Source organism: Phocoena sinus, chromosome 2 (assembly GCF_008692025.1).
Source record: "Phocoena sinus isolate mPhoSin1 chromosome 2, mPhoSin1.pri, whole genome shotgun sequence".
Taxonomy (NCBI): Eukaryota; Metazoa; Chordata; class Mammalia; order Artiodactyla; family Phocoenidae; genus Phocoena; species Phocoena sinus.
The window spans coordinates 175,264,566-175,277,638 of NC_045764.1; the positions used below are offsets into that span (position 1 = coordinate 175,264,566).

Sequence of the window (13,073 nt, forward strand, 5' to 3'; positions counted from 1 at the left end):
AAGAATTCTTTAGTTTTCTTTGCAAATTGATGAAAGGTGGACCTTTTGCATTTCGATGGTGAAGACCAGTGTTCCTAGGAAGCGTGATTTTTTTTTTTTTTTTGAGAACCACCAAGATGAAGGAATAAAGGGGTGGTCGTGGAAGCTTCATTCCTCATTTTTTCAACCCATAAAACTACTTTTCACGGTTGCGTGATCCTCTCCTGGGCCTAGGTTAGAGGAGATGAAAACCTCCCCGCTCTTTGAGATGGTAGCTAAGCATCATTCACTCCCTCCTGTAGATCCAGAGGGACGCAGCAACGATCATGCAGCCGTACTTCACGTCCAACGGCCTGGTCACCAAGGCCCTGGAGCACGCCTTCAAGCTGGAGCACATCATGGACCTGACGCGCCTGCGCTGCCTGGGCTCGCTCTTCTCCATGCTGCACCAGGCCTGCCGCAACGTGGCCCAGTACAGCGCCAACCACCCCGACTTCCCCATGCAGATCGAGCAGCTGGAGCGCTACATCCAGGTCAGGAGGGGTCCAGCTGTGGCCAGGTGCTGGGGGAGGTGCCAGCAGCATCTCTGGGCGCCACTGCTTCCGGGTAACATCGTTGTAAATGTCTTTCCTTTATTGCTGAAATTCCATTCAAAACGGGACCCACTTCCTATTCCAATAGCGGTATCTGGTTTACGCCATCCTTTGGTCCTTGTCTGGAGACAGTCGGCTGAAAATGAGAGCAGAGCTGGGTGAATACATCAGAAGGATCACGACGGTGCCACTGCCCGCTGCTCCCAACATCCCCATCATCGACTACGAAGTGAGTGCGCGCCTCGACTGGACGTCGTCTTTTCTTTCGTAGGAGGGTTTTGTCCTTTCGGGTTTCTGTGGCACAAGGGATGCAGGTTGACTTGGAGGTTCTGACTTGCATGAAAGTGAGCAAGTCTTGTAGGTGAGCAGGTACATGGGTCCCAGGGTGACCGGCGCCCGCCCGTGTGTGCAGGTGTCCATCAGCGGAGAATGGTCGCCGTGGCAGGCCAAGGTGCCTCAGATTGAAGTGGAGACGCACAAGGTGGCCGCCCCTGACGTCGTCGTGCCAACGCTGGACACCGTCCGCCACGAGGCCCTCTTGTACACCTGGCTGGCCGAGCACAAGCCGCTGGTCTTGTGCGGCCCTCCTGGGTCTGGCAAGACCATGACGCTCTTCAGCGCCCTCCGGGCCCTGCCCGACATGGAGGTAAAGAGGCTGGAGTGGGCAGCGGACCTGGGGCTCAAGCACGGGGTCGGCCTTCCAACACCTCACTTGTTTCTTCCCTTCTCCAGGTCGTGGGTCTTAACTTCTCCAGCGCTACTACTCCAGAGCTCCTGCTGAAGACTTTTGACCACTACTGCGAGTACAGACGCACACCAAACGGGGTCGTCCTGGCCCCTGTTCAGCTCGGGAAGTGGCTGGTGTTGTTCTGTGATGAAATCAACCTGCCAGACATGGATAAATACGGGACGCAGAGGGTCATATCCTTCATCAGACAGGTGTGTTTATGTCCACGAGGTGCCCTCTCCTCCACAACGTGTCCTGTTCACATTTGCCCCTAACGTGTCTCACTCCCCCTTGCCCTCAGATGGTGGAGCACGGAGGCTTTTACCGAACCTCAGATCAAACTTGGGTGAAGCTGGAGAGGATCCAGTTTGTCGGGGCTTGTAACCCGCCCACTGATCCTGGAAGGAAGCCCCTCTCTCACAGGTAACACACAGCCCCGTAGACTTCCCTGATCTCACACACACCAGTTCCGGGTTTGCTTTAAATGTAGCGTGACGAAACTGTGGTTGTCATTATAAAAAGGTAACAAAATACTGCTCGTCGTGGGGTTCCTCTGAGGTTATGTCACTGTGCTGGGAACACACTCAAAATGAAAGCGACGACTTGCTGGGCAGAAGTGAGCTGCCCCAGACCTGCCTGTAGGGCCAGGATGAGGCTGAAATAAGCCCGAATCATTCTCCCACCTTTGCTCGGTTCTTTTCCGGTTTTTTGCATCTACAGTTACGTGTCAGACCCAGGCCCAAGTAGTTTGAGTGAGACCTCAGTCAGCTGTGGCGCGAAGCTGTGGGGGCGGGTCAGGAAGCCCCCGGTCGGCCTGGGACAGGGAGGCAGCCCTCCCAGGCATGCTGCCCCTCACCCCATACGAGGCTGAGCCGGGCTGTCTTTGTGCAGGTTCCTGCGTCACGTGCCTGTGGTGTATGTGGATTACCCGGGACCCGCCTCCCTGACGCAGATCTACGGCACCTTCAACCGGGCCATGCTGCGCCTCATCCCGTCCCTGCGCACGTACGCAGAGCCTCTCACCGCGGCGATGGTGGAATTCTACACCATGTCCCAGGTGAGCGGCGTCTTTGCCCCGTCGTGACCAACAGGCTCTGTTGAGAGGCTGAGCTTCACTTGGAGCTCCGGCTGAGCCGGGAGCCGTGCTCCAGGGTCTCAACAGCTGATGCTTCCGGCCGGTTCTGCCACCGCGGATATCCTCTTGTTCTTGCTGTCCTCGTCCGGCACGTGTGCATGTGTTCATTCCCCTTACGAAACGGAGACCGTGCCGTGCCGTTTCTAAAAGGATGTGGCCACTTCTGCTTTAACAGCACCAACGTGTGCCTGTCTGTACTTGTTCTTGTGCAGTGTCTGTGGTGACTGCATGTGGCCAAACCTGTTGGGGCCGGACCGGTTACAGTTCCACCACAATGCCTCTTTCAGCCTTGAAAAAATATTTATTGGAAAGGTCTTTGCCCACTGGGACTTCCCAGGCAGTCCGGGGGTTAAGACTCCATCCCTCCAATGCAGGGGTCGCGGGTTCGATCCCCGGATGAGCAGAAGTGGCTCTCATGGTTTTGGCTTGCATTTCTTTATTAGCCTCTGACAAGGGCCCTTGCAAGAGAACTGCCGACTTTCCACTGAGACAGCCATCTTTTTTTCTTTTTTTTTTTTTTTTTTGTGGTACGCGGGCCTCTCACTGCCACGACCTCTCCCGCTGTGGAGCACAGGCTCCGGACGCGCAGGCTCAGCGGCCATGGCCCACAGGCCCAGCCCGCTCCGCGGCACACGGCACCCTCCCGGACCGGGGCACGAACCCGCGTCCCCTGCATCGGCAGGCGGACTCCCAACTACTGCGCCACCAGGGCAGCCCTATTTTTTTTTTACGTATAACTCTTTAAATTAATTAATTGCAACATAAAGCGAGCAACTTGGATCTACTGAACAGTAGGCCCGACATTATTTACCAATTCATTCTCAAATATTCCAGGGTCTAGAGTCTTTATTCTTAATATAAAAACGTTATACTGCATTTGACTTTTTAACTACTTTCCGTGTCTTAGGACATTTACATGTAACTTGCATCTTTTCGATTCCTGCAGGAGAGGTTCACTCAGGACACACAGCCCCACTATATCTACTCACCCCGTGAAATGACCCGGTGGGTGCGAGGTATCTTCGAGGCACTGAGACCCCTGGAGACTCTGCCTGTGGAAGGCCTCATTCGGATTTGGGCACATGAAGCCCTCCGTCTCTTCCAGGACAGGTAAAACCAAGGATGTTGACCCTTCCGACCCCCCGGGTTAGGGTCTGCATGAGGCAGAGGCAGGCTGAGCTGGTGATGGACAGGAGTGAGGTGGCGAGGGCAGCCTTGCATCTGGGAGTTGATCACGGCCACCCGTATGTACGAGACCCCCACGGCCCTGCTGGTTACCGGTAACCTCGGGCAAGGCACTTTAACTCACCTCTTTCACTGTCGGGTGGGCCCCACACAAGGTCAGGGCACAGAGGTCACAGGTGAATTTCAGTGCCTTCTAATAGCAGCCTGGGGTGCAGTTCCGTAACCACCACCCCTTCCTCACCCTCAGTCTTTGCTCTCATCAGAGGATTTGCAGCTGTATCTCTGGGGCTTTAGTTTTCTCTTTTTATCTGTTGGCCACTTATTTCAAGTCCTGCAAGTTTTGACTTTTTCTAGTTAAGTGACCAGTACTGAAGGGAGAGACTTGCTAGTGGCTTTAGTGGTCACCTTGGATTGTGGAAGGTTTTGTGGTTTGAACATCGTATGTCTCAGTAAAAAGTTGAGTCGTTTTCTCTCTCAAGGCATCTTGAAAATTATTGATCTTTTTTTATTATTATTCATTTATTTTTGGCTGTGTCGGGTCTTCGTTGCTGTGCGCAGTCTGGGCAAGCAGGGGGCTGCTCTTCGTTGCGGTGCGCGGGCTTCTCACTGTGGTGGCTTCTCTTGTTGCGGAGCAAGGACTCTAGGCACGAGGGCTCAGTAGTTGTGGCGCACGGGCTTAGTTGCTCCGTGGCATGTGGGATCTTCCTGGACCAGGGCTTGAACCCACGTCCCGTACATTGGCATGGGGATTCTTAACCACTGCGCCACCAGGAAAGTCCCTATTGACCTTTTTAAATCAGAATCTTTTTCTTGTATTCTTTGTTAATAGTTGTGTACGATCTTTGTCTTATAGTAGATTCTTAGTTTTCCTAGTTCCTGCTCTGTCATTTTTATTGATTTTTCTTATATGGTTAATTTTATGTATCTCAGCACTGCAGTCCTTCATAGCCTTTTAGGCTCATTTTTGATTAGTGAGAAAAAGTTAGACTTGTGTTGCTTTAACTCTAAACTTCTAACAAACAACAGATCTTAACTGATTTACTATTTAGTGCAGCACCACGATTTCCTGTTGCAAACTATTTGGGGAAATGTTCTGCCCGTGAACAGGTTACTCGGAACAGAGCAAAAGGGGCTGCAGAGTAGGAGCAGGAGGGCAGGACCCCTCGGGCCCGGGCTACGTGTGAGGTCGCCCGAGGTGGCCCATCCATAGAGGACACGGTCCCAGCAGGACAAGCTCCTCTGACCACTCATGGCCTCAGGTGTGGGTAGTCGTAGGAGTTGGTTAATAGTTACTCGCCTGGCAGAACCCAAGGCAGATGGTTCCCTCCAGACTAAGAAATACTTAAGCCTTTGGTAGTTACACGCCTGGACCAGTTATTCTTGCCTTCAGGCAGCTTTTCTCACCCATGCTTTCGAGGAGTCTTGGAATATTGCGTTGTTGTAGATGACTGGGTTCCACGCCAGCCTCCTTGGAGTTCTCATTTCCCACAGAGCTGCCCTGCAGAGAGCCAGGGAGAGAGATGAGCTAACCAAGGCAGAGCGGGGGCACACGAGCCCTGGCAGCCCAGCTTTTATCTCTCGTATTGCGGCTCTACCACTTTAAGAGGCGGTCCTTTTTATGTTATGTGAGCTACCTTCATTCTCCCTTCTTTAATTAAAAAAAATAATCGGGCTACAGTATCATTTGTACATTTCTTAACATACCAGAGATGTAATTTTATGATTGAAATTTCGCAATAGCAGTTGTGCTTCTGAATTCTGGTTGGCTACGGTAAGTACGTGACATGCTCATTGGACCTTCACCCGGTAGCCTAAGTTATCATGTATTCAGCTGCTCAGAAGGTACCTCCCACACCTATAGGGACAGTTAGAGTCTCACCTGCTTGCTCTGTGGTTTTCTCCGTAAGCCTTGTGTTTCCAAAACTGTACACCTTGTAGTTCTCTATTTCTGTTCCCATAATGCCCCTTGATACTTGAAACATTTATAGTAAGCAAGCTTAGAAACTAAAATGAAGTTTTCATTTTGTAAATCAATGTAATTAAACATTTTTAGAGGAGTTTTGTTTTTTAAGATTTTCGTATTTAATATCTATGTTTCAGACTACTTAAGTCGTCTCGAGTTCAGAGTCTTAGGTTCTTCCATTTGTAGAAAATGAAAATTTCTGGTAGAAGACTCATGCCAGCCCTTGGAGTAGCCCACAGCACCCACAAAACCAGGTGCTTTCTCACCACGGCCTCTGTCTTCTCTTCCGACAGACTTGTAGAAGATGAGGAGAGGCGCTGGACCGACGAAAATATTGATATGGTTGCTCTGAAGCATTTCCCCAACATAGACAAGGAGAAGGCGATGAGCCGGCCCATCCTGTACAGCAACTGGTTGTCAAAGGTAACGCGTCTACATCACGTTAGGAATACTTTTCTTTGCTCCTGTTCTTCTAGTTAGAATTACCTTCTCGTCAGAAACGTCTTTGCCTTGAAGCGCACTATAAAGGAAGCTGCGGCTATAGGCATGATGGGCCACGTATTTGCAGCCGTTGATAATTCAGGGCAGAGAATCCCAGGACCGCTCCAAGAGCTGTGGATCCAACCAGCAGGAGATGGGACTTCAGTGAAATCAGGGCAGTTAGGGATAACTTGTGTGAAAATGTTTCGTATACTAGGATGCTAAACAGAGTGACATTTCCAGAATAGCTGTGAGCTGCCATTTTCTCTGAAAAAGAGAGCCGACATCCGACATCGTAGGAAGGGACAGTCTTGATGTGCATTTCCTTCGGTAGGCGATGCTGATTGAGGAATGAGGACAGCCTTCCTTTAGGAGCTCCGTCTCATAGGGTGGATGGCCCCACCTTGGGAGAGCTGACCCTGACACAGGGGCTTAGGCAAGTGTCCATAGGCCTTCATCTGAGTGTCGGCAAGGGCATGGCAGGCACAGGGCCTGATAGGAGCAAAGGCACAGAAGCAAGAAGAACAAGAGAGATTTGCTGAGTGTTTCTAGAATTTCCTATTTATTTCTAGACTCTAGATACTAATCCTGTTTCATTTATGGGCACCATCTTCTCCCAGTGGCTTGTCTTTTCACTCTCTTTATAGCGTCTTTTGAAGAACAAACATTTGTAATGGAATATCGTTTAAACCCTTAATCCATCTGAATTGAGTTAGTGTATGGGGTGAGCTGTGGGTTCATTTTCAGTTTTTCTTTTGTGCATGTCCACGGTCCCAGCACTGGGACTCTGCAGTGTCGCACTGTCACGTGGGTTTCCCTGTGCGCTTGAGTCTGTTACAGAGCTCTGTCCTGTCCATTGGTCCATTTGCTGCTTCCTGTGCTAAGACCACGTGGTCCTGATCACAGATCTAAGTCCACCGGATAGGATAGTCCCTGTCCAGAACACCTGGTTCTTAAAGGGGTGGGTCATCTTTCCAGTCTTGGGCTTTTCCCCTTCCAAATGAAATTTAGAATTGGCTTGTCAAGTTGCACCAAAACAACTTCCACCCTCCACCACTGAGATCTTGACTGGGATTACATTGACTCTGTGTGTCAGTTGGGTGGAACTGACATTTTTAGTTGTGTGTTATTCTCTCCATGATCATGGTGTAGCTCTTCATTTACTTAGATGTTCTGTGATGTCTTTCAGTGAAGTTCAGTTTTCTCTGTAAAGATTTTCCATGTCTTTCCATGTCTCATCCTAGTTTACTTATATTTTTGTTCCTATGTTATAAATACCTGCTTTCGTCTCATTTTTTGACAGTTTCTTGGTATACAGAAATATAATCCACTTTGCTGTAAAAACTAAGATGATTTCTTCTTCGTAATTGGATCTTCCTTTTTTCCTACAGGATTACATCCCAGTAGACCAAGAAGAGTTAAGAGATTATGTCAAAGCCAGGCTGAAAGTCTTCTATGAAGAAGAGCTCGATGTCCCTCTGGTCCTGTTTAATGAGGTGTTGGACCACGTGCTCAGGATTGACCGGTGGGCTTTTTGTTGCTGCAGCCTCACCACTCACCCGAGCTGCTCTCGATTTGATGGGGGCGGGGGTCAGGCCAGGCCACGTGCTGTCCTCTTGACGGGCCTCCCACGCCCCTGCCTTCATCTGCCAAGCGACTCCCGCTTCTTAGTCCAGCTCTGCTGAGCGGAGCTTACCACCGGCTGCGACTACAGCCCTTCACCCTCCTGCTAGAATCGGCTTGTCTCCCTCGAGTCATCAGGGTGTCCGGGGGCGGCGCCATGTCTTTTTTATCTTTGCCACCTCACCGGACCTGGCAAATAACAATTGCTGTACGAATGTTTAGTGTACAAATTCAAGTTAAAACGCGTTCCAGGGCTTCCCTGGTGGCGCGGTGTCCGCCTGCCGATGCAGGGGACACGGGTTCGTGCCCCGGTCCAGGAAGATCCCACATGCCACGGAGCGGCTGGGCCCGTGAGCCATGGCCGCTGAGCCTGCGCGTCCGGAGCCTGTGCTCCGCAACGGGAGAGGCCCGTGTACCGCAAAAAAAAAAAAAAAAAACGCGTTCCAAATATTGTAGACTAATCCTGAGAAGGTTTAGGACTTGAGTGTCAAAAGGGGAATGGAGCATAAAAGCCTGACTCTTTTTTCTTTCTGATACTGTTTCAGAATATTCCGTCAGCCTCAAGGCCACCTGCTTCTGATCGGGGTCAGTGGAGCGGGCAAAACCACCTTGTCCCGTTTTGTGGCCTGGATGAACGGTTTGAGCGTGTACCAGATTAAGGTGGGTCTGGCCACAGCCTGTCAACCCCTATTCATGCACGCAGCTCCTTGAGCAAGAGAGGAGCTGACCTGCCCCGCCTCTGTAGGTCCACAGGAAGTACACGGGGGAGGACTTCGATGAGGATCTCCGCACGGTGTTGAGACGTTCTGGCTGTAAAAACGAAAAGATAGCTTTTATAATGGACGAGTCCAACGTGTTAGATTCTGGATTCCTGGAGCGGATGAATACCCTTCTGGCCAACGGAGAGGTAATCAGTGACACGCCGCATCGTGTTACGTGGCGCCGGGTTCCGAGGACCGGCCAGCCATGGTGTCGTTTTATTTCCTAGGTTCCCGGCCTCTTCGAAGGAGATGAGTATGCCACCCTGATGACCCAGTGTAAGGAGGGGGCCCAGAAGGAGGGCTTGATGCTGGACTCGCACGAGGAGCTGTACAAGTGGTTCACCAGCCAGGTCATCCGCAACCTCCACGTCGTCTTCACCATGAACCCATCCTCAGAGGGGCTCAAGGACCGCGCGGCCACCTCCCCCGCTCTGTTCAACAGGTACGCCGATCCCACTCTGCTCTGCTTTCCGCGGGGCAGACCCTGCTCTCGGGAGCTGTTTTGAGATGTGGGCATCTCTTTCAGGTGTGTGTTGAACTGGTTTGGGGACTGGTCCACTGAAGCTCTGTATCAGGTCGGCAAAGAATTCACTAGTAAGATGGACCTGGAGAAGCCGAATTACGTCGTGCCCGATTACATGCCGGTCGTGTACGACAAGCTGCCGCAGCCGCCGTCGCACCGGGAAGCCATCGTGAACAGCTGCGTGTTCGTTCACCAGACTCTGCACCAGGTGGGTTCAGTCTTTTGGGGGGTTTGTTTTTTGTTTTTTTAACATCTTGATTGGAGTATGATTGCTTTACAATGGTGTGTTAGTTTCTGCTGTACAACAGAGTGAATCAGCTATACATATACGTATGTCCCCATATCCCCTCCCTCTTGCGTCTCCCTCCCACCCTCCCTATCCCGTCCCTCTAGGCGGTCACCAAGCACCGAGCTGATCTCCCTGTGCTATGCAGCTGCTTCCCACTAGCTATCTATTTCACGTTTGTTAGTGTATATATGTCCATGCCACTCTCTCACTACATCCCAGTTTACCCTTCCCCCTCCCCGTGTCCTCAAGTCCATTCTCTACATCTGCGGCGTCTTTATTCCTGTCCTGCCCCTAGGTTCTTCAGAACCATATTTTTTTAGATTCTATACATATGTGTTAGGATATGGTATTTGTTTTTCTCTTTCTGACTTAACCTCACTCTGTATGACAGTCTCTAGGTCCATCCACCTCACTACAAAGAACTCAATTTCGTTTCTTTTTATGGCTGAGTGTGGGTTCAGTTTTGAGATCGTGGGAAAAGCAAAACTAACTGCTGTACTAACGTAAAGCTAAACCGATGTAAAAGCAGACCCCCAGGTGCTTTGGATTTGACGCTGTACCATCACCCGCAAAAGAGATGCCCGTTTCTCACCTGTTTTCCTACCTCTGTCAATGACGTCTCACCCCGCCTGTCGCCCGGCTGTGTGTTCCGGAGCCGTCTGGCCCCTTCCCTGCCCACACTGATTCCATTTGCTTCTCTCGCTGCCTCTCTGGCCAGGCCTGTGTTCTTCCCCCAGAGCAGGGGTCACGCACTCTCTCTGGAAAGGGCCAGGTGCCAGCTGGGCCCCTGCACGGCTACCCAGCTCTGCCACTGTGGCGTGAGAACAGCGTTGCCATGAGCAAGCATGGCCGTGGGGCTGACGCTCCCCATGCAGAGGCTGCGCTGCAGGGTTTGACGGGCTGGCTGTGGTTTGCTGCCCCTCCTTTAGACTCTTTTTGTTAGAAGAGTCCAGTCTGCTCCCCTCTGGAAGGCTCTGTGAAGACCACTCTGAGCCTGTGGGAGTCCTGTTGGCCCTTCCCTACCCCTAGAAGTCGGAGGAGAAGCTCAGAGGTGTGAGGGCTCCTTGCGGTCCCGTGGGCGCCTGAGCTAGACTCCGTCTCGAGCGGTGCGATTCCCGTGGGCTGGGGCCGTGCCGTCGCGCCACACCAGCGCCACAGTTATCTTCTGAGGTTAAACCGCAGAGGACGAGCGTCCTGAAGAGTGAAGAGAGTTGACTTTCTTCCAAAAGGCTAATGCTCGGCTAGCGAAGCGGGGAGGCAGAACCATGGCCATCACGCCTCGCCACTACCTAGACTTCATCAATCACTACGCCGACCTGTTCCACGAGAAGCGGAGCGAGCTGGAGGAGCAGCAGATGCACCTGAACGTCGGGCTGAGGAAGATCAAAGAGACGGTTGACCAGGTACGTCGCGGCCTGAGCAGCGTCTTCTGGGGCTGCGCTAGGGGAGGGCCTCTTAATTGGAAGGTAACTGCCGCGTGTTTTCCATTTCCCCGACGTGGTTTTGTTCCTCAGGTAGAAGAGCTGCGTCGGGACCTCAGGATCAAGAGCCAAGAGCTGGAGGTGAAGAACGCGGCGGCCAACGACAAGCTGAAGAAGATGGTGAAGGACCAGCAGGAGGCGGAGAAGAAGAAGGTGCCTCTGGGTTTAGGGGACCGCGGCCTGTGTGGGCCGGGCGTTCTCCGTGTCTCATGAGGGAGTGGGGAGTTTAGTCTGAGATGGGTTTTAGGGTTGAACGGGTCTGTGGTGGGGGCAGGGTGTGTGTCTGTGTGTGTGTGTGTCTGTCTGTCTGTCCCGGGCGGCATGAGGAGTGCCACTTTAGGACTCAGCGAATTGACCGCTGCTCACCGCAGAGCCGAGCCGCCCTTCCTCTCTAGGTCATGAGCCAGGAAATTCAGGAACAGCTGCATAAGCAGCAGGAGGTCATCGCAGACAAACAGCTGCGCGTCAAGGAAGACCTTGACAAGGTGGAGCCGGCTGTCATCGAGGCCCAGAATGGTGTGTGCACGCTGTCAGAGGTCTGGCTCTCTGGGGAGGGTGGACAGATTAGGGGGCAGCATGGCCTTCCCCCAGAGGTCCCGGTTATGTACGTTTCCACAGCGTCATTGATAAGTCTCAAGTCTCTGAAGCCTTTTCTAAATACTTAAAGACCGTCTTCATCTCTTAAAGCAAAGTTTCCGTAAAGCTAGTCTGCTTTCACCATAGTGAAGCCCTTTTCATAAGAGAAAATGGACAAAATCAGTCTTTTGTCGGTACGTTTTTTTAAAATCTGGTGATAATTTCATAAATACGCTATTTGCAAATCTCTGGCTTGAATTTCATCCAGAAATATCGTAAAGAAGGCAGTGTTTCTATCTTATTTATAATTATTAGAGTGTCCTGGTCATGGCCAGCGATGACTAATTTAATTATTGATAGCAGTCCCCCATCCTTCCTTTTCCACCCCATGTACCTGGGAAATGCTGCAGGAGGGAGCGCAGTGACCCGGTGTCCCGTCTTAGTCTGCAGTCTGCCCGGTACCTAGGCGTGGCCTTAACCCTGGGTCCCTTCCTGCCCATCAGCCTTTAACTTACTTCAAATAACCCAATTGCTTGTAGTTTTCACATTACACCACAAGAGGAATTAAAATGCACCATAGATTTTCACTGAGAGTTGTAGTACTTTGATGAGGATTTAATTTAGCTCTCACCTGCCGAAGAATTACTTTAAAAAAGTGCTTTAATAAAAGTTCAGGTTAGGAAAATGTGCATTTCAGTTTATGGAAAGTGTTGGCCATTTTTTTTAGAACTGTTAATTCCACATCTTCACCCCAGCCGGTAAAGACAACTTCTAAATTGTGGCAGACTGAAAAGGTCTTTGTTCAATTGGTGTAAAATAAATGAACAATTTTGCTTTTTTTTTTTAATACTTAAATCTTCATAGAGGTAAAGGAATTAATGAGGATTTGTGAGACATTTTAAAGATGCTATCCTTTTTACAGAATGTTGCGATTTAGGCTTACTACAGTAAGATCTGTCATTACTTTGGCCACTTCAGCTATTCCAGAGGGTTTTAAGACAGAACATCCCACGTTCACTTGGATCTTCTGCGCACTTGTCCCTTTTCTGGTGAGAGTCAAAGTGTCTGGCTGTGCTGTGGTCCCCTGCTCACCGTGTCCTTTCCACCCCACCCTCTTGTGCTCCCGCCACGCCCAGCTGTGAAGTCCATAAAGAAGCAGCACCTGGTGGAGGTGCGGTCCATGGCCAACCCCCCTGCCGCCGTGAAGCTGGCGCTCGAGTCCATCTGCCTGTTGCTCGGGGAGAGCACGACGGACTGGAAGCAGATTCGCTCCATCATCATGAGGGAGAACTTCATCCCCACCATCGTGAACTTCTCTGCCGAGGAGATCAGGTGGGTGGCACCCGGTGGGGGAAACTGTTCTGGTGGCATGAGGTTCTCGTGTTTGCTTGTGGCCTCGTGTCTCTGGCTTAGCGTACACAGAAGGTCATGTCAGCTCATCAGTTGCACAAACACCTTTCCAGGCCATTTCCACTCAAACTAGTCAGATTTCCTCTCCCCATTCCTGACAGTAGTTCCGTGACCCCTTTACCTCTGTGAGCCAAATGCTGTTCCATCCCCACGAGTGGCTACGAGCACAGAGCTGGCCCTGAGCTTGTCTCCTGTCGGGGAACAGGGAAGGGGCGGGAAGGTGAGAGTCCTTCTCAGCAGCAGTGGCCTCGTCACCGGAGAACCAGGGTCGGGCTGGCTCATCCTTGGTGGTCACTGGAGCAACAGATGGGAGCTGGCTCTAGTCTTTACATTTTGATTCCCTAAAAA

The 13,073-nt window shown here is 51.3% G+C and overlaps 1 protein-coding gene across 3 annotated transcripts in view; it reads left to right on the forward strand.

Moving 5' to 3' along the window:
* The window catches only part of DYNC1H1 (dynein cytoplasmic 1 heavy chain 1), a 66,045-nt gene that overhangs the window by 39,603 nt on the left and 13,369 nt on the right, over positions 1-13,073 (forward strand). For all 3 annotated transcript variants that reach the window (XM_032624342.1, XM_032624339.1, XM_032624341.1), the window contains exons 36-52: positions 282-512; positions 661-801; positions 985-1,218; positions 1,305-1,511; positions 1,601-1,722; positions 2,191-2,356; positions 3,381-3,544; positions 5,876-6,005; positions 7,454-7,587; positions 8,231-8,345; positions 8,431-8,592; positions 8,674-8,888; positions 8,973-9,177; positions 10,488-10,661; positions 10,773-10,892; positions 11,135-11,255; positions 12,452-12,647. In XM_032624342.1, the coding sequence (XP_032480233.1) occupies positions 282-512; positions 661-801; positions 985-1,218; positions 1,305-1,511; positions 1,601-1,722; positions 2,191-2,356; positions 3,381-3,544; positions 5,876-6,005; positions 7,454-7,587; positions 8,231-8,345; positions 8,431-8,592; positions 8,674-8,888; positions 8,973-9,177; positions 10,488-10,661; positions 10,773-10,892; positions 11,135-11,255; positions 12,452-12,647 (2,837 nt within the window). The remainder of the gene's footprint in view (positions 1-281; positions 513-660; positions 802-984; positions 1,219-1,304; positions 1,512-1,600; positions 1,723-2,190; positions 2,357-3,380; positions 3,545-5,875; positions 6,006-7,453; positions 7,588-8,230; positions 8,346-8,430; positions 8,593-8,673; positions 8,889-8,972; positions 9,178-10,487; positions 10,662-10,772; positions 10,893-11,134; positions 11,256-12,451; positions 12,648-13,073) is intronic.